A 27,770-nucleotide genomic window follows, 5' to 3' on the forward strand; every position below is an offset into this window, starting at 1 on the left:
CTCCTCTTTCTGGGACTGTAAAACCTGGTCCCTGTGGAGTGTCATGGCCCCCAACGGGCCATCTTCTGCTTTATGGCTGCTGTATCTGTGCAGCACTCGCTCCCCCATCACAGAGCCGTGGCGTCCAAGAACAACAGCAACTGCTTGTTCCATTATAAACTCAACTAGCTGAAACCCGCTGAGACACGGGGGGAATAAATTATCCCCAACAAGCTCTCCTGCTAAAAGCCAGGCCCCTCCACTGCTACCACCCGGCTCCCCTCTGCTGGCATCTCAGCAGGGTTTCTGGAGCCTGCCTGCTGGCTGTCCCCTTCCGATGCCCTTTCTACCTGCTGTGATGGCTTCTTTCTAACCACCACGTGTGACAAGTCAGGAGGCTTCGGGCAGAGGACTAATACTGCAGGTGCCCGGAAACAGAGAGGATTGGATTTTATTCTTCTGTTTCTTCATGCTCTTTACCCGAGAAAGATACCTCCAAAAGCACAGGATCTTAGCTGGTCTTGCAGGGTGACTCAGGAGAAGCAGGATCTTCCTTCCGGACAGAGGCTGTTTGGGTGATGATGAGTGAAATGGCTGACAACGGGTACACTGGGGATGAGCCTGTGGTCAGCTTGTGGAGGACCTTGACTGTTAGGCCAGAGGGTTTGGGCACCTCACACAGGCAGGGGCAGCCAGTGAGCCCCTGAGCATAGAAATGACATGGTGTAAAAAAGCAGCCTTAGAATAATTGGGGCAGTGATGAGAGGGGTGCTGGGATGGTGATGGCAAGTATAGGGGGTCTCAAGGGCTGGTTGAGAGTTGAGCCATCTGCAGGTGCCGCATGACACTCCCTTGGGCTCAGTCTGCACCCTGGTGTCCCAGCCCGCAGAGTCAGGGGGTTAGGAAGGGAGAGCCTTGGCAAGATTCATTTTGCATCTGAGTACTGTGGGCCCAGGACACGTTCTTTCCACCAGGGATATATTCTGGGCTTCACAATTTCCCTGGTGTTCTCTCTGCTGGGATGGGGGAGGAGAAGGCAGGCCCTCCACTCCTAGAGGGAGGGAGACCTCAGTGAGCATTTTTGGTCTGGGCAGGTACCTTGTCCTCTCCTTCAGGAAGTGACTAAGGGTGGAGGGAGCCTGATCCCTTCCCCGGCTTTTGAGCCGCTATTTGGTTTTTGAGACCAAGATGTCAGGCAAGTTGGTTCTTATCCTCCTTCTTTGCCCTCCCACTGAGGCTGCAAGCAGGATGGGGTACCCCAGATCCCAAGCATTGTTGGATAACCCCACACCATGACCTTTCTCCTGGTGCCCCAGTGCCTGCTCCTTAGGGTCTGCAGACAGAGAATGATGGGTTTGTCCGGGAGCAGGCTTCCCCTGGTGACTCCGGCAGAGGTTCTGTGGCATCTGAATGCATCTGATCTCTGTGGGCAGTGTGGCATGCTCTCCAGGAGCCTCACCAATCAGTCCTCATTGCCTCTTGTCCTTTAGGCGAGATCCTGAGATAAGGTGGCTGATGCATGAGTGATGGTGACACATAGGCAGCCCAGTGCCTAGGGAGCAGGAAGATGGGACTCATTTAACTAATGTGGTGGTAGGGTGGGGGCGTGGCGCCTGGGTGGCTCAGTCAGTTAAGCATCCGACTTCAGCTCAGGTCATGATCTCATGGTCTGTGGGTTTGAGCCCTGCATCAGGCTCTGTGCTGACAGCTCATAGCCTGGAGCCTGCTTAGGAATATGTGTCTCCCTCTGTGTCTGCCCCTTCCCTGTTTGCGCTCTCTCTGTCTCTCAAAAAATAAATAAATGTTAAAAATTAAAAAAAAAAGTGTGTGCGGTCTGAACCCCTAGAGTCCTTAGAAAAATAATTTTACGTGAGCATCCACTCTGTACAGGCGCTATATTTACACAACCCTGTAAGTTCAGTGTTGTCTTCCTTTTGTAAGTGAGAAATTCAGGCCTGGAGACATTAAGTTGCTTTCCTAAAGTTGCATGGCCTCGGCAAAGATTTCAACTCACTCAAGTCCATTGACTTTCCAGCCTGTGTCCCATCTCGTTCTTGTTTGCCACAGCTTTCTACATCCTGTGGCCTTTTCTGTGTCCTGCCACTCAGTGTGCTGCTACTGCTCCCAGGATCTCAGGGGTGCCAAGAAGCTTCATCCATGTATACAAAATGCTACTTCCGAGGAACGTTCTCAAGGACAGAGGATTTCCAAATCCTGGTCTCCTCCCTCCCTCTGTCCCTCCTGTCCGCAGATATTTACTGAACCTTTATCATGTGCCTGGCACAGTGCGGCACCCCAGAGATACACGGGGGGCGAGTCAGAGATCTCTTATCTCATAGAGCTCATACTCTAGTAGGGAAAACAGACAATAAAAACAAACACTTAAAGTAATAGCAGCTTGCCACACAAGATGGGAAGGAAGCAAGGGAAACTCGAAGGGTAAGAATAAACCAACTACATGACTACCTAAGGAAGAACATTCTGGACAAAGGAAATACCAAATGCAAAATAGTGTGGTGTGCCTTGGGAACTAACAGAGGCCAGTGAGTGGAGCAGAGCACAGAGCAGGCAAGGAAGGCAGAGGCTGGATCACGTAGGGTCTTGTAGGCCATGGGAAGGATTTGGAATCTGTTCTGCCCACGAGGGGGGACCTTGGAAATTTGAACAAGGACCATTCTGGCTGCTCTGTGGAGAATGGGTTATAGATGGGCAAGAGTGACAGCTGAGAAAGCAGAAGATGATCGCAGAGGTTCAAAGAAGGGATGGTAGCAGTGGCGATGGAGAGAAGTGGATGGACCGGAGGTGGAAATTGGGGGCAGAAGTGGCAGAACGTGGTGACGGATGGTGTGGGACACCAGGTAGGGCAAAGAGTCACTGGGGACTCTGAGGTTCCCTGTGACTTGGGCATCAGGATTTCTCCTGTGAACCTATTTCGTGAGAGATGCCTGTGAGACATTCAGATGGAGAGAACAAGAAGGCGAGTGGGTGCCTGAGTCTGGAACCCAGAGAGGGGATGTCCTCTTCCGCCCCACAGTAGTCAGGCAGAGCACTTTGAGATCCTGGGAGGTGCTCAGTGCTGCTAGACATGGTTCCTGGTGTAGTTCGTGCTTACTGATGACTAAGGAGAGAAAGCAAGATGATTGCGTGAACGAGGCACACAAAGGAAGGCCATTGGTAATCCCTGTGGTCATGTGCGTTGGGGTAGGGATGGCAACGTAGCTGCATTTGACAGGACATTGCTGTGCTGCTGAAGAATTTGGGTGTATTTGGTCTTCATGGAGGTGGGGCTTGCTTGGCCGTTACGGTCCTGGACAGTGTAAGTGGAGGTACCCTTTCCCCTGGGGTACCAGCTGATAGCCGCACAGAGCAAATTGTATCACCTCCGTCCCATCCTGGTGGGAGCTTGCCTTTGTGAAAACAGTTCCAACTTGAAAAAACACCTTTTTGGAGCCTACTGTATGCAAGGCACTGTAGGAGATGCAAAATGAGGTTGGCTTGGGCAAAGCCAACAAACAGTGAATATTTGCAGGGCAAAGTGTGTTAGGTACTGCGAGTTGTCAGGTGCTTCGAGTGCACAGACACGGAAGGGTGAGTGGAGGTCACGGACCCTTCATGGGAAGGATTGGCACTGCAGAGTGGTAGGGGGTGGAGGGAAGGGCATGGCTGGTGGGGGAGGAGCTAGAAAAGAGACAGGCCCACGGCGTGGGGTATATCACAGAGGGACGAGTACCTCAGATTGTAGGGGATAGTGGTGCACGAATAATGAAAAGATGACCCTGTAGGAGGTCTCGAATGGACGCCTTGCTGAGGAGTTCCAGCCATGTGGTGTGGGCTGCAGCAGCCTTCCAGGGGCTGGAACGTGAGGCACGATGGGCGCCAGGCAGAGTGTGTAGATTGTGATGACAGAGAGGAGGTGGGGTGACCAACAAGGGCACCTCCCAGGATTCCGGCCAAAGGGGTGAGAGCAGATCTGGGCTGCGGGTGTGGAGGAGATGAGGTGGATGCAGGAGATTTGCAGGGATGTGGTCCAAGGATTTGAGATGGATGAGACACAGAAGGGTAGCAACAACAGTGGTAAACCTTTATGATGTTAGGCCGTGCTCTTGTTCTAAGAGCTTTACAAGCTTTGTTCTGTTTAATTTTCACAACCACTGTATACGGTGCACACTACATGGATTTTGTTTCGGAGACAGTGCCCTTCTCTCCATTTCACACACAAGGGGTCAGAGTCACAGAGGTCAGCCAGTCCAGTTACATTTGGTGAGGGGTAGAACTGGGATTCAGAAGCCAGGTACTCACGCCACAGCCTGTGCTCGTAACTGCTGGACACAGATCCGTGTTGTTTTGTTTTTGTTTATTTTCAGAGAGAGGGAGAGAAGGAGGGGGAGGGGCAGAGAGAGAGAGAGAGAGAATCCCAAGCAGCCTCTGTGCTCTCAGCACAGAGCCTGATGTGGGGCTGGATCCCACGAACTGTGAGATCATGATCTGAGCCAAAATCAAGAGTCAGATGCTTAACCAACTGAGCCCCTCAGGTGCCCCACAGGTCAAAGTTTAACTCTGGTATGGAAGAAGAGGTGAAGGACGCACGTCCCCAAGGCAGGGATATGGGTGGAGAAGCACATTTGCAGGAGCCTGGGACAGATGCGCTGATTCAGCAGATGGTGGGCAGACCATGGAAAAGAGGTACCGTTGTTCTGTGAGAGCAAAGGGTCTCGGGCATTTGTGACCCGAGAGGCAGTGTAGGCGCCTGGTGCAGGTGCACGGTCCTCACCTGCATCCAGTGTTTCCAGCATTCAGTGTCATGCTCACGGACGAGACTGGTGAGTCCTAACATGGACCAGCCCCCCACCCACAAACAGTTCTGGTGCTGGCTCAGCCCTGCTCCTTTCTGGGTCTGTGGTGACCTGCTTTCTGCAGAAGGGGTGGAATCTGTGGGGCTACCCTGGGGGCTCGCTTTTGCAAAGAGGTCAGAATTTTCCTGACGTGAAGCCAGGCTCTGGCCCCCCTGAGCAGCTGTTGCCACGGACGTTAAAGGTTCTGTCTTCAAGTGATTTTTTTTTTTTAAAGTATCTTCTGCTTTTGCCAAATGAATGGAAGCAGCACCTGTCCCTCTTACTTTGAGGGTGTCTCTTTGGTGGGTGCCCCTGGAGGCAGCACCCTAAGCCTCTCCACTTACAGTGTTATTTTTTCTATTTCTTTTGACTCCTGTGTCAGCCTGTATCTCAAAAAACACTCTTTTGAGAGCTTAAGGGAAATGTGGAACCGCAAAGTGCAAGCGCCTGCATTCTGCTGTGTCCTCATCCCTCTCTGGCTACTGCTCTCTCGCTCGCTCGTTCTCTTTTTTCTGTTGAATAAGCAAAAGCAAGAGCAAATTTATTCCTTGGGATCTCATATGAAAATGCGTAGTAATTGTTTCTTTTTGCTATTGTCAATATGTTTCTTTTCCATTGGCTGAATTTTGTTCTCAGCACCCCATGCCAACTCACATTTTCACATGTAGGTTATTTTCCCTCTGTTTGCTCTTTATGAAATGGCACCATTTGCCCCCTCCAGGTCTTGGTGGAGGCAGTGCTTCTGTGTGTGTGTGTGTGTGTGTGTGTGTGCACACGTGTGTGTGCGTGTGTGTGTGCGCACGCACACGTGTGTGGCAGGGGTGGGAGAGAGGAGGGAGGGCCCACTGGGATCTGCTTTAGAACCAGGCCTCCCCGCAGCCCAGACTGGATCAAAGCCCTCACATTACTCTGCTCCTTCCAGGTATGGGAAGCGCCTGAGCTCAGAAGTAATCGATTCTGATTTATGTCCAGGTTGGAGTATAATTAGCAGTCTTGATTTAATGTCAGTGTGGCCTGCAACTTTGCCACCTCCTCCCACTGTTCGGGGGTATATGTACATGGCGAGTTCCTGAGGCAGGGTGCTGAATGGGCATCCGACTGGGCCCTTGACTGGGGGACCCTAGCCAGAGCAGATCTCTCCCAGGGTCATCCGTTTCCTTAACTGGGGGTTTAGATCATGGGGTGAGCGTAAATCACATACCACTTCTCAGGCCCAGCTCAGGGCCTGGCACTCTCCCTCCCTTGGCCACTTGCCCCGGAATGTGGACGGAATGTGCAGTCATCGTCCCTAAGTCACACAGCTAGAGTGAGGGTTGAGCAGAAGTGAAATCCCAGGATCTTAGGGCTGGAAGGGGTTTGGGATATTATCAAGTCCAACCTTTTGTGTTATGAGTGAGGGAGCTGAGAGGCTCCGGGGAGGAATCCACCTGCTGGAGGTTCGCAGCCCTTAGCAGCACGGTGGCATGTGCCGTGTGGTCGGGCTCGTCACCCCGCTTGGTCTAAAGGCTCACCTGTCGACTGACCCATAAGCCTAGGCAGAGCCACGCACCTCTCTGTGTGTGGTGCTGGACACACAGCTGGCCCGTCTCCCGCCATATGCTTGGCCTGTTTAAGAGCGTCAGGGACGGAAGGGGGTTGCGTACCAGGTCTGGGGAGGCACTCCTGTTGGGGTCGAAAACTTGCCTTGCTTCCGTGTTCCCACGTCTCTGCTTCACTTGGGCTCATTCTGTCCATACCTGGCTGTTGATAAACGAGGACCTCTCTGTGCCCAACACTGAGCTCGTTGCCAGGGAGATGCACAAAGAGGTGGGGTGGCGGGAGACGCCTGCCTGTGCTGCCGCTGTGGGCAGGAACACACCCCTGGCAGAGGTCAGCACTGGCAAATGGGAGAAGGTCCTAAGGCTGATGGGTTGTCAGACCGTCGAGCCACTGCAGGATGCTAGGTGTGGTCCCGGTGGGGTTGGCCAGCGTGGAGGAGGAGGAGGTGGGCATCAGCTGAGCCTCGAAGGCCCTGGGTTGGATGGAGAAAGATGAAAAGAGGAAGACTTCCCGGGTAGGGGAAGATGCTGTGAGCAAGGCGTGGAGGTAGACGTGTGCAAGGTGAGTTTGGGGGACCTGGCGGTTCACGAGGAGGCGTGGGGAAGCTCTGCGAGAACAATGTTTTTCCTTTCGGAGGTGGCTCTCTACTGCTAGTGATGGGGCAGGCCAGCACCTGATTAGATTTAGCTTGTCTAACGCAGTGACTTAGATCATTATTTTGGTTCAGAGCATTGCTGAGAACCTGACTTGACTTGTGACGGACACTTGCGTACCCGCCCCGAGTATGGAATGGGCCCCGAGAGAGGCACGATGACTTCCCGTGTCTCCCCCTCTCTGAGAAGTCTGGGTCAAATGGGGCCCTTGGGATCTGGGGAGAGGAGGCCATGAGTCCGAGTGTTGCTTTGGATTTACTTTGGTCCCTTCTGGGTCACAGAGCGACTTCTCGCCCGCCTGCCTGCCCGCCTCAGCCCGCCCCCTCTTGAGCTGGCTTTCCGCTTATCTTAATTTATTGATGAAAACTTGTTTTACGGTCCAGAGCACAGACAGCAGCAGCTCTCTGCCAAAAGAAAGCAGCTCACACATCGGGAAAGGGAGCTGCCTCCCGGAGATGGGTGGCTGGGGAGCAGCAGGACGGCAGGGTGAGTAAAGCTTGTCTGGGCAGACGTGCTGTGCTGTTTTGGAGGAGGACGGCCTACGAAGGCCGGCCGGGGGTGGGGCTGGGGCCTGGGGACAGCAGGGCTGCAGCCTGGGCAGGACTCTTCACCTCTCTCCACCGCTGGCCTCTGGCTTACAGCTGCTCCGCCTGGTCTCGGTAACCTGGGTGAATGGGGACTGCAGCCCATAAATACTAATCATGACTCCCGTTTATAGCTTTGTATGTGGCACCACGCTAGGAAGTTTATTTTCATGAATCTCATTTAATCCCAGCTACGACTTCATGGTAGGTACCACAAATCCCCCATTTAAAAACAGCAGTGGGAACGTTGTTTTCAGAGACTCCTTCCGCTCCCCCCAGTCTGATAGTAGGTGAGGGCACTGAGAATTTGAACCCAGTCTACCTGGTTCCAAGGCCAGAGTTGTGCACAGCCCTCCCTGACCCGACACTCAACACTGGCCGGTGCGGTTCTACATTGGGGCTGGTTTTTATCACCTTGACTTGCTGGTCCAGCTGGCTTGGTTGTTCCCAGAGCAGTGACCCCATCTCTGGCTCGTATGTGGCCGTGGCCAGTGCGGTGTCCAGCTCAGGGCAGAGACCTTGGAAGCACCTGGTGAGAGACTGATGTGTAAGCCTCAATAAGCAGTTTATCAGGCCCTCCGTGTTTTTCCTGTCTAAAAAGTGGACAGCCTTTGAGTCGCTACTCTGTGGTACCATGAAGCTCTGTTTCCTGGTGGGTCAGGCCAAGATGCTCCTTGTATCCCTGTGTATCACGCAGCTTGGTTCCAGGCACTGTGTGAGAGGAGGGCTTGACTCCTGTGGGCCACAATGTCCTCATCTATGAAGTGGGGTAACAACTCCTCCCAAGGCTGTTAGGGCTGTGTGTCCCCTTCAGCACCCCCTTCCCACCTGCCTTGACTCAGATTGGGCTAGAAACTTGTTGAAAAGCTTTCATAAAATGAGGTCTTGGGTTTTTCTTAGGTCTGTAGGAGGCACAGAGAGGTTTCAGTCATAAGGTTCCGAGTCACATCGCATTGAATTACGATCCCAGGCCTGCCAACCCCATGTGTGAGTTTAGACAAGATACTTAATCTCTGATCCTTAGTTTTCCCATATGTGAATTTGGTGGGGAGGGAAGTAATAGTAACTACCTTGTATGGTGTTGGGGGAGAGAGGTTGACACGGTACCTGGCATGTAATATGGGGTCAATAAATGCTAGCGTTCTCATAGGTACTATTACTGTCTTCATCACCATCGTCACCCTGGACGCCACCCTGTCACCACTGCCATTATCCACCGTCACTGCCTTTTCTCTTCCTGCCCTCCCAGTGTACAAGTAGGCTTCCGGGCCACAGAGCCTCACTCGCACACAGCACTGCAACCAGCCTTCCTTTCTCCAGATAGATATGTCTAGGGGGCGACGGCTTATTTGGGATGACCTAGGTCTGAGCAGTGGGGCACGGTGGGTCAGATCATGGTTTCTGGAGTCAGGTTTCCTGGGTTCCTTCACTACTTAGCCTCTGCCTTTATTGTTTCATCTGTAAAATGGGGAGAGTAATATAGCATCCCTGCTCCCTGCCACTGGGTTGAAAGGGTTAAATGAGGCAGGAGAGGCCAGGCAGTCGGGACTGTGCTGGCTCATGGTCAGTGCTCATGAGTGCTTATGCTCTGCTGGCTGCAGTGGCACAGTATCAAAGAGTTAATGTAGGGAGGTCAGGGCAGGGGCAGGGGTGAGGCGTAAGGCACTGCTCCCCTGCAAATGGGCTCTCTGACCTTGGACAGGCAGCTGTCAGCAGAGTCACCTGAATTGTGCGCACATGTGGAATAATAGTAGGGTGGGCTGTGGCCTCCTGTTCTGCCAGGAGGACAAAGAGGTAGGCAGGGCTTCGCACAGAGTGGGGAGGGGTCTCTGGTGGTCACTTAGGTTGCTGCGCTGACACCATCTCTGGCAGAGGGACCCGACTGTCACCAGCCCGTGTCTCCCACAAAGCGTGTCAGAAATGCCAAATCCTGGCCTGGGTGGACACGGCTCCCATCTGGCAGTGTAAATAATCAGGCTGTGGGCACAGGATCCCTGGAGAGAAGACCAGTCATGTGTCGGCCACGTCCCAGGGTTACAGCGGAAGTGTATGTGGATGGCTGTCCTGGGGCCACAGATGGACCTGGTTGTCAGCCACGATCTTTCCGGATATCTGTATGTGTAATTATAGAGTGTTATTTGCTGAACTTGAGCTGTAGAAGATTATTAAAAGGGCGTCCATTAGTGATGGGCAGAATGGACGAGCCTCGCCGCGTGAAAGGCCCCAGTAATGGACATGTTTCCACTGTGTGGCTTTTCTTCACCTCTGGTGGGGGTGGGGGCACTTTCCTTAGACAGGAGAACGGTCCCCGCCCCCTACCCCGTTCTCCAGGATGAGTTATAGTCTCATTTGAGCTCTTTGCCAGAAAGATGTGATAGGAATTCAAGGGATCCTTGTCCTGCTCCCCTGCCTTTTCCAAGGAGTTTGAATAATAGCCCAGCACCTTGTGCGATATTTATATTCCAAGGAACACAAAGTGCTCGGCAGGTGTAATCCTATTCATCCTCTCTGCATCTCCAAGTGCTGGGGAGCTGGTTTCTCTCCCTGTCTTAGCGGAGCATCGTCTCTAAAGGCCAGGTGGCTGGCCAGAGCTGCACAGCACATCACTGTCCTCGAGCCTGCCATCCCGAGAGCCGGGCTGCTGGCTGCCCTGCCTTCTCAGAGAAGCCCAGATGGCCACCGCCATCACTGTGATCCTTGAAGGCCGGTTTCCTGAGCCCATTCCTGCCTCCCACGGCAACCTGGCTGCACGTACTTCTCCACACTTTGATGCTGTCAGAAGGGCCTTTCTCCCCAGAGGCATAAGATAAAGCAAATGCAGGAAGGAGAAAATATGCTGGTGATTGGAAAATCCTTTCTCCAGACTCCTCTAACGAGCTACTCGGAGTCCTTGGCGCCTTCCCTCCCAATTTACAGCAACCTTGGGAGTTAAGGCCGTGTCTCCTGTGGTCCCAGGCTGTGTCCCCCGAGGGTCCACCCCAGGCCTGGGAGCTCAGGCAGTCATGGCTCTGGGGGTGCGGGAAAGGAGAGCTACATGTAGGATCCCCGCCCCAGCATAGACAGCACCCTTCTGACACTGGCACCCTGACTGAGTGTGTTACTGGGTGTGGGTGGCCTCAGGCTCCAAGCTGCTTCCTACTGAGTGTTGACAAGTTCCGGAGTTTGGGAAAAAGACATGTCCAAGGGTCATTCTCCACCCCCCAGCCCCCCACCCCTACCGCCCCAATGTCCCAGCCAAGGGCAGCCTGCCAGCTAGCTCAGGGAACAGAGCCTCTAGAGGGGGCCGGGGACAGAGGACTGTCAGCGTCCCTCTTGTGCATGCCCCTGTCCCTTCAGCCTTTAGCCTGCTTCCTTTTGTGTGCTCCCAGAGAGGGGCATGAAACACCTGCGTGGTCTCTGTACAAAATCTGTCTGTGTCCTTGAGCAGAATCTCCTGGTCAGGGCCTCCAGCTCCCGTTGCCAGCAGTGAGCGGGAGCCGGATGGGCTGGGGTCAGCTTGGGAAACGCTGGCTACAAGTACTCCTGAGTGTCCCTTCCCCCCAACACCTCCGTCTCTGTGCTCCATCTGCCCAGGGAGGGCTGCACTGGAGGTGGGAATCGATGTTTATGGACTGGTGAGTGATCGCTCCTGCTTTACAAGGCTGGCGGCAGTTTGTGTCATCCACCGCTCTCTGGCATCACAGCCACACATCGCTCCGTGGCCCTTCTGGGGGCTGTTCCTCAGGCTTCCTTCTGGCCGCCTCAGGGCCACTTCGGACTCTCTGAGGGGGTTCTGGGCTTGTCTCTACATCCTTTCTCAACCCCCTCTCCCCCCACTCAGTTTGAGAAGGCAGAGAAGTGCTAGCACCTGAGAAAGTTGATCTGGGACCTGCCATCAGATTAGAGGCGTCCAGAGGGCTCAGGGGCCGGGGTGCAGGTGGAGGTGGGGGAGGTGAGCCACGGTGCTCTGCAAGCCTTTCTCCCAGACAGAGGAGTGGTTGCAGAAGACCGGAGTTTAAAGGGGCTGTGTTGGGGGAGCACCAGGTGGATACATCCCCTTCCCTCCCATTTCTAGCCCCTGCCCTTTGCTCTCTAGACATCAGCTGTATCAGGGACTAGGCCTGCTCTCAGCACCCTCTGGAGCCTTTGGAGCCTGGGGACAGACCCAGACTCTCCCTGCCCCTAGGGCTGGTCACCCTGGAGTCCCACAGATGCCTTGGTTCGAGTGAGCCCCTGGGCAAGGCACATGCCCTCCGTGCTGAGGTCCAGCCAGGAAGTCCAAACACATGGGCAGTGCTTCAGCGAAGCCAGCCTCCTCCCCTGCTGGGGTTGGAGGACCCCAAGCCCTATGTGCAGCCGGCTGGGGGCCAGGACTGCTGGTGACTGCATCTTTGCCTGCACCCCTGGAAGGGTGGCCAGGGGCTGTCCTCAAAGTCTCCAGTGAGGTCTCCCTCATCACGGACTCTTTCATCATCATGTACGTCTTAGGGTTCGAGGGCACAAGAGGTATTATGACAGGACCCGTGGCCACTCTGACCTGATGGGGGGGTTCTGGTGAGTTGTCCCCAGAAAACCCCCTAACGAGGCATTACCACGGTCTCAGTGTCTCCACAAAGTTCTCTGGAGAGAAGTGGACTCTTGAAACATATAATTTAAGAGGTCTGTCAGCCTCTGAGTCTTGCAGCAAAACCAAACACAGCATCCCTGAAGCTTGGCCAGGTTTAAATGCTCTCTCCTAGAACCATTTGAGAAAATAACCTCATTCTGCGATAATCAAAATGTAACTGGGTTCTAGATATGCAAATGCTTTATGTAATGTTTATTTGGAGGAGAATTCGGCTCAGAAATATGGGTGTGATCTCCCTGTCACCTATGTAAGCTGGTGATATTGGGGGCTGCAAGGTGAAGATGTGAAGAAATTGGAGGCTTTGAGAGAAAAGTGTGGGGTCAAAAAAAGAATGACCGATGAGTCCTGCTGTTTCACTTTAAATTATGCACAAGCTCTATGTGAGCCAAAACCATGGGGGGCTGCCTGCCAAGCCAGTGGGGGTTTCGGCTGGATTACTAGAAGTATAGGACTCAGAATGTAGGAGGTGAGAGGGGTATCTTTGTACTCTGTGCTATCCCCTCAGTAGCTGGAATCTGACTTTGAGTGTGGGACAGGGATGAGCAGTGGAGGGTGACTCAGAGACAAAGCTGTAAAAGCCCTTGAATAGACCAGAAGACTTGGGAAAGGACCGTGAGATACAGGCCTTCCAATATTTAAAAGCCTGCCACACTTGTTCTCAGTGGCTGCTTAGGCAAAGCTAGGACTGATGCATGTGCGTGTCAGCCACAAGGAAGTGCGTTCTTGAGTTAATAAGAAAGAATTCTTGAGGACCCAGAATTGGACAAAGACAGAATGGCATGTACTGACTATTGATGGATACTGAACGCCACGACCCTGGGGTGCGCAGGCAGGGGCTGGTCTGTGGGGACCAGGGACAGCCTCACAAAGGAGACTTCTCGCTGAGTGGCCACCTCCCCTCTGCTCTCTGATCCTCCTGCCTGCCGGGTGACTTTGGCAAAGACATTGTCTGGCTCCCTCCCTTCCCCCCCTTTATGGCTGTGACACTGAATGAGCTGCAGGCCCCTTGGAGGCAGGGGGTGTGGGACATACAAAGTAGCGGCCTCACTCCTGGTGCTGATGTCCTATCCCTTTTCCCTGTGATGCAGTTCTTGGCAGGACGGCTTCTCCTAGGACCAGGCAGGACCATTACTAGCTGCACGTCGGGCTGTGAAATTAAAGTCATTTTGGTTTTCTTTTTTATTCTCCACATCCACTAATTTATTAAATGCCATTAAACGCTGCACTTGGCCCTGGCTCATAGAGAGCACTGGGGAGTGTTGAGACCTAGTGTTTGGAAAGCTCCTGCAAAGCAGAGGGGATGAGGCTGGCAGGGGGCAGGGGGGGTTGGGGGGGTTTTCTGCAGAGACACATGAGGCTGTGAGGGGCAGACAGACGACTCACACAGGCAAATAAGGGGTTCAGGGGGCTGAGTTGGGAGTAACTTGGGGCACTTGGGGGTTCTAGGAACAGGGACGAGGGGATGTGTGGGGGCTTCTTATTCAGGTGGGTCTGTGTGTCTGGGTCTGGTCCTGTTCCCAGGCTGTGGCCTTCTCAGGCCCTCCTACCCGCATCCATCCATCCATCCATCCATCCATCCATCCATCCATCCATGAAGCTAATGTTTATGAAGTATCCCAGGCGTGTTCTGGGCCCTCCCAGAAGAGGAATGGAGGAGACTGAGCCTGACTCCCAAAGTGCTGGTGTTTCGGTGGGGGGTGGGTAGCAAGTTGGCACAGAAGGCTGGGCAGGCCCCTGATGTGCTGCTCTGGGCCCAGCCCTGGCACAGGAGGTCACCCCCAGGGAAGGCCACCCCTGCACGGGGCAGAGACGGTTGGCAGCTAGGAGGGGACACAGGGAGTGGCTGTCCTGTGCTCTGAGTCAGGGGTAGAAGCTAAGGAGGGAGGTTGGATTGAAGGGGAAATCACAGGACTCCCCACCCCAGAGAAATGGGATGCCTGCATGAAAAATACATAAGGACACAAGGCAGAAACATATATTGAAACTACAAATCAATAAGATTCAAACTGAAGATGAAGAAAAACGCCACGGGGATATTCAGCTAATTACAACAGGCTTCATAACTGAAGTGAGTCTGGAGTGCTTGTTCACTATATGGCTGTGTCCTGGCTGGGCCTCAGTTTACTGGCTGTGCATCAGGCCAATGGGCCCAAGGGTGACCAGGAAGACCCTGAGATGGCCCCCTGAAAGGGCCTGTACTTTCTCCCTCTGCAGAGTCCGTGAACGGCCTTAGGAGAGCCCCGTAGGAGAGACACCCCAAGGCATTGCCAAGGGTAAAGCACTGTTCTAGGCTCTGGGGATTTAGCAGTGAACAAAACAGACCCAAATCCCTGCCCTCACAGAGATCCAGGCCACAGGCAAGTGCAAGGGTAGGAACTTGTTTTCTCACATTTGGATGTGGATTTATTTGGATCGCTGAACTGAGAATATTTAGAAATGCCCTCGGTTGGGGGAGGGGGCAGGGAGCAGGAGGGCTTGCTATTCAGGGTGGTCACTGGGTCCCCCCCTGCTTGGCGAGGGTTGCTGACCAGGTCTGTCTGGCTGGTGACCTCAGGTTGGTTGGTGCTGACTTGGCTAGATTGTGGTTCCCCGAGTCCTTGGAGTCTCTTCCTGCCCTGGGTTTAACTGTAGCTCGGTCATCTTAGCTGAGACAGTCCTTTGCTTTGGGAAGGGAATCTTCCTGAATGCCACGAGCTAAGTTCTCTGGCACTGCACACCTTGTCTCCTTCCTGTGCTGGGCACCGTCCGCATGGGGCAGTGCTCCTCCCCCCTCCCCCCCCATGCCTGCCGCTCCCTCCCCTGCCCCTTGCTCTGGCTTCCTGTCTGTCTTCTTGCCTTCCTGCCCAGCAAACCTTTTCTGCTGTCATCCCCTCCCTCCTGCCCATTGCCATGCACCAGACATTGACCTCTCCCTGTTCCTGCCCTGGTTCTCACCAGCTCCCCAGATAGAGTCTGGCCAGCTCTCTACTCCTCCCACATTTTACTGTCCCTTTCAGAACTAGGACGCTGCCCCACTCTTGGAGGGAATACACTGGGTTCTTTCTGTGATGGCTGTTTCCTGGAGGTGATGGCCAGAGGGTGGACCCCTGGCATGGGGAAGGGGCTAAGGCAGGGTTTCTTGACCTCTATCCACATTTCTGGCTGGGTAGTTCTTTGTGGTGGGAGACTGTCCTATGCATTATAGGTTGTTTGGCAGTAACCCTGGCCTCTACTCACACAGCAGTAGGAGCCCCACACTCCAAGTTGTGATGGCCACAAGTGTCCCCAGATGTTGCCAGGTGTCTGCAGGAGGGCAACATCACTCTGGGTTGAGAACCACCGGGCAGGGACATGAGAGCATCATGTCTCAGGCTTGGCTAAGCCCGTGCTGGCAGGGACCTGAAAAATTCTCTAGTCCAAATCCCACATTTTAAAGGAAATTGGGCCTCAGAGAGCTAAAGAATTGTAAGGTCACACAGGGGAGCAGCATGATGAAAGCAGCATCTTAGAAAAAGGATTCAGGCAGCTCTATGTTGGCTGGGCTGAAAAACAGGCCAGAGGCAGGCAGGGGAGCAAGGCTGGGACCAGGCTTGAGGCAGGGGTTAAGGCCGTGCCTTTTACCGGTCGGCTCAGGCTCGGCATGCACTGGCCGGTCTCCTGGCGTCGGGTACAGAAGGGGCTCCACACCAAAGGCGGGCCAGGGAGCCAGGTCTGGACCCAGCCTGGCAGTGCCATGGCCTTGCTGTCCTAATCTGTAAACTCAGGGCCTGATTGGTCATGTTTTCTTCCCACCTGGAGGCTCTTGTCCCTGAGTGCACTGAGATCCCACAAGGCCTCATTCACTGAGCTAGCCCCCTTCACCCCAGGGCTTAAGTACACGCTGTGTGTGGGGACTGCCCCACCTGGAGGCAGCAGGTCTCACCTGGGGTCTAGCCTGGGGCGTGGTGGGACCTCAGACAGGAAGTGGGAAAGGAAGCACGTATGGGGACAGAGCCACAGTGCTGTTCTCTTACCGTGGTAGAGGGAGGCTGCTGGGTGGGACTTTGGGAAGCTTGCCGACCAACTCAGAGAATATGAAGCAAGATCATAGAACTATTTTGAGAGGGATGACCAGGTCCTGGGAATTTCTGAACTGTTGAGGTTTTCCCAGAGAGGGGCTCCTGGACCTCCCGGCAGTTCTCCCCAGGAGGGAGATGGAGAAAAGAGGTAGAGAGGGCCCCCGCCAGGCCCATGCCCAGTGGGCACTGGCTTCCAGAAAAAGCTGCACTGTGACTGAGGAGGGTCTTGGGGGCCCTGGTGTCCCCACTGCAGGGTGGTAACGGCATCTTGCCGCTCCGGGGGTCCCACAGCCAGGTCTCTTTAACAACAGGCTCCTCTACCTGCAGTGAGTGACCTGGCAGCCATGGGGTTTCCTCTCAATCATTCCAGGCTCTGGCTTTTAGAGCCATAAATCTTCAGCATGAATATCATGAATTTCCATGGTATGATTAATGAAAGAAAAATTGAGATGGCAGTATAGGAACTGACCAGATTGAAAAAAAGTCAGTATGAGAAGTTGGATGGAAGTTTCAGAGCTTCTGACCCAGCCTGGAGCGCCACCTAGTGGTTACAGGGGTGGTGGCAACCATCCCCCCCGCCCCCTGCAAAGCTTGGCGGGTACCCCATTGGCTGGGTGTTCTAGGCCTGAGTGTGCCCATACCTGGGGAGCCTTGATGTAGTTCCACTGGGACTGCTCCCAGGTGCAGGAAGTGCAGGACCACTCCATGGTGTAGGGGACCCGGGAACCTGCTCCACTTCCTCCTGTTCCTCCCCGGCTCCTTGAACCATCTCTGGCTTAATAATACATGGGAATGCCTGCACGTCTTCCATCATGCCCTATCTGGGTCACCTTTCTGGTTCCTCATTTATGAAAATCCTACTCATCTTTTAAATCCCAGCAAGTCCTGTCAATCCTACCTTACAGATAAACCTCCTTGTACTGCTGTTCACCACTCTTCCAGAGCCACCTGGTATAGGTCACCCCCAGCTCTTGCCTGATCCCTGCCGTGGCCTCCTGATTGCGCCCTGGGCTTCCCCCTTTGCTCTCTGGTGGTCTTCTCTGAGCAGCAGTCTCAGAGATCTATTGGAAATATAAACCATGTCACTCTCCAGGCCTAGGGGCATCCCACCCTGGTTTTCTTAAGTGATGCCTGCAAGGTCCTGTCTCATCTGACCCCTGCCACCCCACCTACTGGTCCCCCACCACTGTCACCTCCTCCACTCTGTTGCAGCCACCTGGGCAGCTTGCTTCTCCCTGGGCTGGCCAGGCTCAGTCCTACCTCAGGGCTTCTGCACCTGCTGTTCCCCCTATCCAGAACATCCTTCCACCACTTCCCCTCTTTATTTGGGTCCCTACTCAGATGCCACCATCCCTGACCACTCTGTCCCCTGAAACTTTCTAACTCGTGGCTATCCTCATTTTCCTTCACGGCACGTACCATCACCTGAGATTCTATCACTTGTTCGCTTATGTAGCATCCGTGTGCACTGTAAGAATAGCCTGTTCGTGAGTGAGGCGGGCGGGGTGGGGGGGAGTTGCTTGTGCTGCTACCACCTCCACCCCAGCACTCAGAACAGCCCCTGGCACTTACTACATGGGTGCTCTGTTTGGGTTTGTGGACTGCATGAGGGAAGAAAATGCCACCCCTGAGGGGCAGCCTGTGCCTCTCCCCCTCAACCTCCAGGCATGCATGTGAGAACTGCTCTCCCCCTACTCGTGAGCTGCCTTGTCTTCACTGGGCCATCTGTGTCTCCCCTCGGAAGCCAGAGCAGCTCGAGAGCAGGGATGTGCTTGGTTCCTGGGGTCATGGCACAGCCCCGGGCACATGGGAGCTGCTCAGCAAATGCCTTTCGGAGACCAGCACCTGGTCATGGCCATGCACTTCACATGCTTTCTTCCATTTAGATTCTCCCAACAGTCCAGAAAGTGAAGGCAGGCGGTGTCATTCTCATTGGGCATAAAAGGAGTTTGTAAGGTCGCACTACCAGGAAAAGCCGGAGCCAGGTGTCAGATCCACATCTGTACCTCCTGAGCCCTTACGTGTATGCTTTTGCCCTGCGTGGAATGTTGTGGTCCCCCACCTGCCCCAGGTCCAGCCGTCCTCTAGAGACTGCCTCCTCCAACTGACATCTTGGGCCAGGACAGTGGTTGCCTCCTCTGAGAACTCCTGAACTATTTATTTGGCACCAGTGTATACTGCGTGGGGTCGATGCTGCTTTTTTACTGTTCCTGTCTATGCAGCACAGAGGTCCCATGAAGGCAGGTCTTGAAAGTGGCTGTGGCTCTTCTGGCACAGGATGCCGCAGCCTTCGGTACTCAATAAATATCGGTTGACAGATTGATTGGCTCCTCAGACTCCGCATACTTCCTCAGAGCTGCCGGAGGGAGCGGGGTGAGTGTCAGCTATACGGAGCATAAAATAAGGCAGCTGTGGAGACCCGCAGCCAGTGAAACCCAAGCGTCCCCAGGTGAAGCGGTGGCGTCGCGGGCCCAGGGGGGCCGTGGAGGAGAGTCGGTTTTCGGGGCCAGAGCGCGGGCTGCTGGCTCACATGGATGGAAGGCGAAGGCAGTGATGGATTCTCATGGCCTGCATGTTGGCCAGCCCGTTGAGTTCCTTTCACCTTCCATCTGTGGGAAATTTGTTCTTCAGGCTCCTGAGAATAGTGGGCAAATGGCCCTGCTGGACAGGGCAGGAGGACGTGGTCGCCGGAAGGCCTGGCCCTGAGAAACCGGACTCAGAGTCTTCCTGGCCCCAGAGACGAGTCTTTACTCACCTTCCCTGGGCACCACGCTCCTCCTCCCAGACTTCTTCCTGAATGCCAGGGCCTCTCCACTGACAAGTGGGGTAACCACAGCCACTCATGTGTGTCTGGGACCGTCAGTGTTTGGTACAGGATTTTGCCTGTGTCATTTAAAATTTGATCCTCAGAGTGACCCTAGGAGGTTTGTGAAGCTGGCAGGGTGCCATTTGCCAGATGCGGAGACAGACGTGGAGAGGCTGAGGGTTTGTCTGGGCCTCAGAGCCGACATGATTAGGGCCCGTGGCCCTATCTGACCTATAGCCCCGTTCTCCCCCTTTCCCAGTCTCAGAGTTGGGGGTGGGGACATGCAGCCTTTTGGGTTCCATGGAGATGAACACAAAGCGGTGCTGATCTAATGGCTTTCTTTTCTCTCCAGCTCTGTGGCTGTGGGCTGCTCGGAGTGGGCATTTGGCTATCCGTGTCCCAAGGCAACTTTGCCACCTTCTCCCCCAGCTTCCCCTCGCTGTCTGCAGCCAACCTGGTCATCGCCATAGGCACCATTGTCATGGTGACAGGCTTCCTCGGCTGCCTGGGGGCCATCAAGGAAAACAAGTGCCTCCTACTCAGTGTAAGTGAACTCCATACCCGCAGCCCTCTGAACTCCCTGCATCCGGGTCACGGAGACAGGCAAGGCCTGAGACGACCGCCAGCCTATTAGATGCCCGACAGAAACTGCTTCTAGGATGTTCTCTCCCCGACCACACCCCTCTTCCTCACAATCGCGTTTCTCGGCCCTAGTTGTCCCTTCCACTCCTCGATTGGCTATCTCCTTCATCTGCCTCCCTTAGCTATCAGGGACTCCTCAGGAGCCGTAGCTGGCCTCTCCCATACCTGGGAAGCCCTGTCTAGGTGCTTCCTGTCCCCAGGTCCCCTAGCCCTTGTGTGCACCCCATCCCTGGCCGTGACCACCACCGTGTGCCTACACCGACACTCTCTCTGCAGTTTTTCATCGTCCTGTTGATCATCCTCCTGGCAGAGTTGATCTTGCTCATCCTCTTCTTTGTCTACATGGACAAGGTAGGCCTTACAGGAAGGGAGGGGTATGTGGGGTGGCAGTGGGCTGGGGTCAGGACAAGCCAGAGGAGAAGCATGGGCAGAGAGTACCTATGAGGAAGGGAGGAAGGAGAATGGCAGCAGGAGAGCTGGGAGAGGTCCAGATGAAAGGCTTTTGGTAGGGGGGAGCATGGGGAAGGTGACTTTGAGGGGAGTGTGGGGGGTTTATTACCTGTGTAGTCTTAGGAGTCCTCTGGCATTAGTGAGCTCCCCATCACCAGGAGCATTCAAGCATAGTTGTGTGGAGCACTCGGAGAAGGGACTCAGGGGCCTGCCCTCTACCCAACAGGTAAATGAGAATGCCAAGAAGGACCTGAAAGAAGGACTATTGCTGTACAACACAGAAAACAACGTGGGGCTTAAGAACGCCTGGAACATCATCCAGGCTGAGGTGAGGGGCTGGGCCTGGCAGGGCGGGGGGTGGGGGGGTGCGGCTCAGACTCACCCTGGGTGACCGAGGATGCATCTGGAGAGGGACAGGCAGCTGAGGGAAGGAGGGGGAGCAGGGCACGGGAGCGGGAGTGGTGGCGAGTGCCTAAGTGGGTACAGGGGACCAGGGAGGACAGATAATCTAGAAGAGCAGATCATCCAGTCCCTTCTTTTCTGAAGCTTTGGCATGGATGACAGAGTTTGTTGCCCTGATTATGGGTCAGGCAGGAAGGCCTTGATTCTAAGAGGGGAACAAGTCAGAGGTCCCTCGTTAAGCCCTGGGGAGGGGCCAGCAGCCAGCTTGGGACGATCCACAAAGCAGAGGGGTGGTGGGCAAGCAGAGAGCACTCCTGCCTGGTGTCCAGTGCCCAGCTCAGGGTGGCAGGTGGGTGTTACCTTGTCTGCACTCTGGCCTCCAGGAAGGGGCTGTCACTTCCCTTTAGGGCCCAGCTGAGGCCCCAAGAAGGAGGCCTTTGTCTCTCCTCTGCTGAACTGCAGGGAGGCAGCTTTCGTGGGGCCAGGATGGTCTAGGCAGGGGGAGGCACAGAGGAGGCCCGCGGGCAGTGATGTGTCTGACCCGGTGCCTTCCCACCTGCAGATGCGCTGCTGTGGCGTCACCGACTACACAGACTGGTACCCAGTGCTGGGGGAGAACACAGTGCCCGACCGCTGCTGCATGGAGAACTCCCAGGGCTGTGGGCGCAACACCACCACCCCTCTGTGGAGAACGGTGAGTCTGGAAGCTGCTTCCCCAGGTCCCCCTCCCAGAAGCTGGTGTGGAGGACAGTCTGGCAAGAGGACACCTGCAGGGGAGGGTCGCCTGGGACAGGAAGGAACTGGCTTAACGGAAGGTGGGGTGGGGGACGCGCAGGACCGAAGCCAAAAGGCCGGTGGCCAGTGGGCTGGGCCTGCAGTGGGGAGTGTCTGAGGGTGGAGGTTGAGTGGGGGTCGGAGGCTGTGCAGTGGGAGCCTGTAGGTGGACCCCTGGGTGGGGAGGGGCGGGGCCTGCTCAAAAGCTAGAGGACTGGGGCTGAGGGTCAGAGAGGGGCAGGAGACAAGAGCAAGGACAGGGACAGAAGGGGACGTGAGGTGGGGGCTGGGCAGGAAGGGGCACTCACAGTCCTGTGGTGCCTTAACCTTTGGTCCTGGTCCCTAGGGCTGCTATGAAAAGGTGAAGACGTGGTTTGATGACAATAAGCATGTGCTTGGCACGGTGGGGATGTGCATCCTTATCATGCAGGTAAGAGGGCTGTTAGGAGCCTCGCAACTGGAGCTCCCAGCTGGACCTAAGCCAGAGGCGGAAGACGAAGCGCACACACACGCACACGCACACGCACGTGCACTAAATAGCTGATCCCAGCAGCCTGGAGCCCCTGCGCTGTCCTGAGGCCTCCATCCCAACACCTGTCCCAACCCCACAGGCGCAGTAGGGCTCTGTTTCCTGGGCATCCGTTCTGAGCCTGGGGCCTGGGGCCAGCACCGTGCAGATCTGCTGTGTGGGTCTGCTTGACAACATGCCTGCCCTACTTCACGGGGACACTTACCCTAGGACTGAATGGAACCCAAGTCCTCAGGTAACACTTGAGGTGTTCACACTCCCTGGGTGTCTGTTCTGGCCTCGGCACCCATTAAATGTACATGAGCCAGGCAGGTTGCTGAGCGTCTGTGCCTTAATTTCCACATCAGCATAATGGGCATGATCATCACGCCACTTCTTAGCATGAAGTGAGCCCCATGTGTGGAACAGGGCGTAGAGCAGTACCAGGCAGCTAGGACGTGCTCAGTAGGTGTGAGCTGTTCCTAGCAAGCATTCGGTGCCTGGTTGTCCTTTGCAAGCCCCACATTCGGTGCCCAGCTGCGCTTTGCGAGATGGTGGAGGGGGACCAGGAGGGAATCCTGCCTCCCTTCCTAAAGATGAAAGTGGCATGGCTGGTGGGGAGCAAGAGTCCCCTGACCTTTCTGGGGATGCACATTTCCGGGCTCCCTCCTTGGTCCATTTATATATGGCTCCAACCTGAGGCGAGCAAGAGTCTTCAGTGCCTGATTCTCCCTGGAGCGCTTGAACTTGACTGGCTGGTCCACGGGAAGATGGCTGACATCTTGTATCTTTCTTGCCCTAAACTCTTGGGTCTGGGGGTCTGAACGTGTCTGATTCATCCAAGAGCTTTCCAGCTCAGCAGACAAGCCCGCTGTCACTTTTGCAGAGCTCTGATGTGAGATGAGCACACGGGGGCAAGATGCTGTTCAGTATTGAGAAGAGGGCACCTCTCAGCTGACAGTGCTCAGGCATGGACCAGAACGCCAGAGCATCACCAGCCAGGGTCTCCTCCAGTTACACCCAAACCACGAGAGGCACGCAGCGTCTCCCGGTCCCTAGCTTTGTGGTGTGTGCCCATGGCATGCTGCCCATGATGACAGTGAGGCCCCAGGCTGGCTTCCTCCTGCACTGCTCTGGGCCACCACCCCCTTCAGGATTCAGGAGTTGAGGGAACACAGAGGAGTGTTAATGTTGTCATAAGCACATCGGTGGTGAAGACACACTGGCTGCACCCAAAACATCACGTTGTGTATTCCAGAACCAAACGGAGGGACTCGGCTTGGGTTTTTAACATTCCTGTCCCCTTCCTGCCCCCACCTCAGTCCCGTGGTAGCTACCAGTTAGGGCCGGGTCCTTTGTGCTTTGGGTCCTCACAACAGAACCCTGAAATGGGCAGATTCCTGAGGCTCAGAGAGGTTTATGATCTTCTGTACAAACAGCTCTGAGGGGCTGAGCTCAGCTGTGTGTGACCTATTCTGTCCACCACTGGCTCCCATCCACCAGTGATTTTCAGGCACACAGGTGGGTACCCCCGCTTGCCCTGGGGCTTCTGTCCAAAACCCTCTCCCCCATGTCTTTCAGATTCTGGGCATGGCCTTCTCCATGACCCTCTTCCAGCACATCCACCGGACTGGTAAAAAGTACGATGCCTGAGCGGGCTGGCGGGGAGCACCCCAGCCCCCACGCAGACACTGTGCCAGGGAAGAAGATTTGAGCTTTGTGTTGCCTGCCCGTGCTCTCCAGACTGCTGACCCCTGCACCCGACTCCCCCCGCAGCCCACCCTCCCCCAGCCCACCCCGCCTCAGCCTTCTTGGTGGGTGGAGGGCCAGGGAGGAGGAGGTGTGGAGGAGGCACACAGAGACCTTGGGTGCTGGGGGCGCCTGGATTCCTGCATCTGTGTATTTGCCAAAGAAGACAGGGTGGGCCGGGTTCATGCTCCAGGAGCCCTCCAGCACTGATGCGTTTCTGCCTCTGCCCTTCCTCACGCTGACACTTGGTCCCCATGTGGGTGGGGCGCAGAGTGCTCCCTCCTGGTCCAGAGACTGCCCACGGAGCCACGGGTGCCCACTGCCATCCATGGGAAAGCTGGCGGGGGGGGGGGGGGGGGCGGGGGTCTGACTGCCTCTGGGCAAGGCCCCCGGGAGCATCTTGCCCAGGCTTTTTATACCTTACAGTGTAACTTTTTTATTTTATTTTACTCTGATTCTGATTATTCAGGAATATTATCTTCCAGATAAGTTTAGGGTTAGCTTTCTGATTTATAACTTTTTACTGCGTTGATTTCTGTAATGGTTTGATTTTTTTTTTTTTTTTCCTGAGGGTGGGGGACAGGTGCGGGGAGAGAGGATGTCCCATCAGGTTTCAATCAGGACAAACCACTGTGCAGCTCTCAGGAGTCCCCGGGGAGATGCACCAGGCCTGTGCTCAGGACGCACCAAGTGGGAGGGAGAGTGGGCCAGGGTGTGCGGGGCCCGCGTCGGTGGCACAGGAGCCTGGATGAGGCGTGTACAACAGAAAGGCACAGAGCAGCGTGGAGGGGCACCCTGCCCGGGGGCCATAGGTTTGCTGATGCTGGCTCCAGCGGCCTGAACGGTTGGGGGTCTGTGGGGAGCCGGCGAAGTGCTTTGCCAGGAACGTGGCCAGGGCCGTTGTGGGTCCTTCTGCTTCACCGATGAGCAGTCTTTTCTTTTTCCCGTCCTTCCTTCCTCCTGCCCTCTGCTGGCACCGGAGGCTCCCCCTTCCGCCCCATGCGGGCATATTCCCGCGACAGGTTCTGCAAACCCCAGTTACTTTCACAGACATTCCTGCTAGAAACTCTCGGACAAATACCTCTCTAGTTCAGATGCTGCTCACTTTCTCACATTGCTTCTGGAAGGGGAAGCATTCCTTACGTTTTGCTGCTCAGACGGTGGCAGAGGTCCCGTGACCATCAGGAGGGGAAGGTGGAAGTGCCCGTGATCATTCCAGCTGTACTCACTGGGCTGCACATTCCCTGCCGAGAGGGAGGGGAAGATGACCAGGGGTCCCGGGACCCTCATCCCCTTCCTCAGGGTTCATTGATGGTGGGGTGGTGGCAGGTCTGTCCTCCGTGGCCCCGAGGAGAAGCACAGGGAGGTCAGACTGGATCTTGCTACAGCAGCCCCAGGGAGAAACAGCCAAGTCACGGTGTAGAAGCTGAACAGGCCAGGTGGGGTATCTGACTGCAGCGGGGGGGCCCTCAGGCTTTAAGCTGGTCTGAGTGTGTTTGCAGTTAAAAACTAAAGTCAAGAATTCATGGGACTGAGCTTGCAGAGGCTGTCCACTGGCCGGCTAGGATCCAGTGCGCTTCCCCGACCCGGCCTCACGTGGGGCAGCTGCCTGTTCCCTGCACCGTTTGGCTCAATACCTTGATTTCTCACCAGGCCCACGTCTCCTCTCTCTGCACTTGTCTGCTCCAAAAGCTGAGACCTGGCCACCCAGCCGGCAACTCCTGCACCCGCCGAAGTAAAATACAGGGGGGACCAGAAGTATGGAACTTTTGGTGTTCAGGAGTCACGATTTTGGGGGATGAGAAGTGGAGAGTAAGGTGGGCTCAATGAGTCAGGCAAGGACCCCCCACAGCCCACCCCACGACAGAAGTGAAGGTGCCCATGGCAAACTGGGAAGGTGGGTCCTTGGGGGGACAAAGGGGCCAGCACATGCTGGAGCCAAACTGCCTTCCTGGGTCCTCTGGTGCCATCTTCCTGGTGTGGGACTTCAGCTGCCTCCCTGGGGACTCCCAGCTGCAGAGCACAGAACAGACATGCTACTGCGTCACTGCGGAGACGCACTCAGCCAACGCCGGCTGGAGTCACACAGAAGGGACTGGGTGTGTAATGACCTTGGGGAGGATGGGGCGGGCTTGTTCATGCCTATCAATGCAATTTCAGTTTTTGTTCAAATCAGCAGCAAAAGCCCAACACCTTGGGGGGTGGGTGTGTGTAGCCTCCCTGGCAGTCTTAGTTTCTAGAGCTTCAGGGATGTCCTCTGGCCCTGGAGCCTCCCCCGCGGTCCCCCTCTCCCCACCAGCGCCCCCTCACCTGTCCGTTCATGGAGGCTTGTCCACAGTCCCTCAGACTGCCTTCCTGCCTCACCCTGTGCTTGGCCGCTTAGGCATTTGCTCGAGTCTCCTCTGGGGGAAGGCACAAGGGGTGGGGGTGCTCTTCCAGACCCCTCGCCCTTCCTGCAGGGTGGATCCCACACATAGAAGGTCACGCCACACGGTGTCTGTGGCAGCCCAGTGTCTTCTCTGTTTCTCCTGACTGTGCTCCCACTGGGGCAGCACCAACTCGATGAGCTCCCTCACGTGTGACTTCCCTTGCCAAAATCAGCGTCAGTTTGGTCAGGTCTGATGCAGTTTCCAGATTCGACTTAGAAGGTCAGGTTCTGGAGACAGCTTCAAGGGGGTGCCGGCTGAGACTTGGCCTTTCCCTGTAGCCATCTTGCAGAGGTGGTGGGCGAGCAGGGACTGAGAACCACCCTTGGTGGGCTGCGGCAGGTGTTGGGGGACAGTCTCCACCCTCAGACCCCTGCTGGAGCACTGTCACCCCCTCCCCCGCACCAGCATGGGCCAGCACCTTGGGCTCTCACTCCAGAAAGGTTGCTGCCCCACCCCAGACCCTCGCACAGATGTTCTGGTTTACTTGGACCCGGGTGGCCGTCGCTCCTTGCTTTGGTGGCCCCAAAGCAGTCCAGGTAGATGGAAATGGCTGTGCCCTCCTCTGCAGCCCCCTGCCCACCCACACTGGTGGAGGTGCTAACTAGCAGGGACCTGGTGTAGGATGGGTGCCAGGTGCCTGAGTCCACCCTTTGTCCCTCCGCCCTTCTGCGACCGGCCTCTCCCGGTCCTGGTCTCCCCCTCACTCCTCTGCACCTCAGCGAGGCAGTGGTCCCGGCGGGTCCTGACCTCCCTGCCCTGAACGGGCACCTGAGGGCCAGAGCCAGGGGCTCATGTGCACACCCTGCCCACCCCCGGGGAGCGTGGGAGAGCAGGGACAGCGCGCTTGTTGGTTTTAAATGCACTTTTCTGCTTGCAATGCCGTATCTGTGCGTTTCCTTCATCCTGGTCCTGGCTTTATCGAACACCATGTTTTTAGCATGTTTTTAAATAAAAACTGATAATGTGTCAAAAGCACAAACAGGTGGTCTCTTCGTGGTTTGTGTTCAATCTGCCATGACTTCTTGTAGTGGTTGGTGTGAGGGACACAGGACGGATCAGGCACTGGCTCTACCATTTGTCTAGGACACCCCCACGGCAAGGACTTCATCTCCCCTCCTCGAGCCCAGGTCACAGGTCTGCTGGGGGAGGCGGGGCTCGGTCCCCTCTAGGGGTGCCCTTTGCCCAGTGACTGGATGCAGGCTTGGTCGGGAGCTAGTCCGAGAGGCCCGAGCTCTCTGTGTGAGGGGTCAACTCCCACCTCAGTACCTGTCGCTTCTCACACATGGCCAGTCTTGTGGAAAGGCCCAGAAGTGTGTTGGGGGAGGGGGAGGGAGTAAGTCTTTCATGGCTTCCTGTAGGTACAGTCTCTCCCTGATCCCTCCGACGTTCTTAGTGGGCCTGACAGCTCTTCCAGGATGAGGGGACCTCACACCATGACTTGGCCCAGGCTGTGCTCTCAGGGTGGCTCTGAGACAGCCTCAAACAGGGCACAGGAACACCAAGTCAGGATGAGAGGTCAGCAGGGAGGCAGGGGGCATTCAACACCATGTGAGCCCACGGACACTGTGCCCCCTGGTCATGGAAGTCTCCCGGTGTCCTTGGCTGGGGTTCTGGTTTGTGGAGTTGGGCTCCCAGTGTCCTTGGCTGCCACAGTCATGGTGACAAGTTGCAGGTGAGGAGCTCAGAGGTCATCCTCGTCCAGGACCACATGTACGTGGAAATCGCTGCCAGTGTTCCGGGCTGGGGTGGGAACAAAGAGTGAATGTGCCATGTGGGCCCA

At 55.6% G+C, this 27,770-nt stretch overlaps 1 protein-coding gene across 4 annotated transcripts in view; it reads left to right on the plus strand.

The window, feature by feature from the left end:
- Window positions 1–23,618, plus strand: part of TSPAN9 (tetraspanin 9) — a 201,524-nt gene extending 177,906 nt beyond the window's left edge. For all 4 annotated transcript variants that reach the window (XM_047867764.1, XM_047867766.1, XM_047867765.1 and 1 more), the window contains 6 exons: window positions 19,389–19,580; window positions 19,955–20,029; window positions 20,355–20,456; window positions 21,093–21,224; window positions 21,651–21,734; window positions 23,394–23,618. In XM_047867764.1, coding sequence (XP_047723720.1) covers window positions 19,389–19,580; window positions 19,955–20,029; window positions 20,355–20,456; window positions 21,093–21,224; window positions 21,651–21,734; window positions 23,394–23,465 — 657 coding nt within the window. In that variant the 3' untranslated portion in view covers window positions 23,466–23,618. The remainder of the gene's footprint in view (window positions 1–19,388; window positions 19,581–19,954; window positions 20,030–20,354; window positions 20,457–21,092; window positions 21,225–21,650; window positions 21,735–23,393) is intronic.
- Window positions 23,619–27,770: the final 4,152 nt, after the last annotated feature.

This window comes from Prionailurus viverrinus, chromosome B4 (genome assembly GCF_022837055.1).
Source record: "Prionailurus viverrinus isolate Anna chromosome B4, UM_Priviv_1.0, whole genome shotgun sequence".
NCBI classification, from domain to species: Eukaryota; Metazoa; Chordata; class Mammalia; order Carnivora; family Felidae; genus Prionailurus; species Prionailurus viverrinus.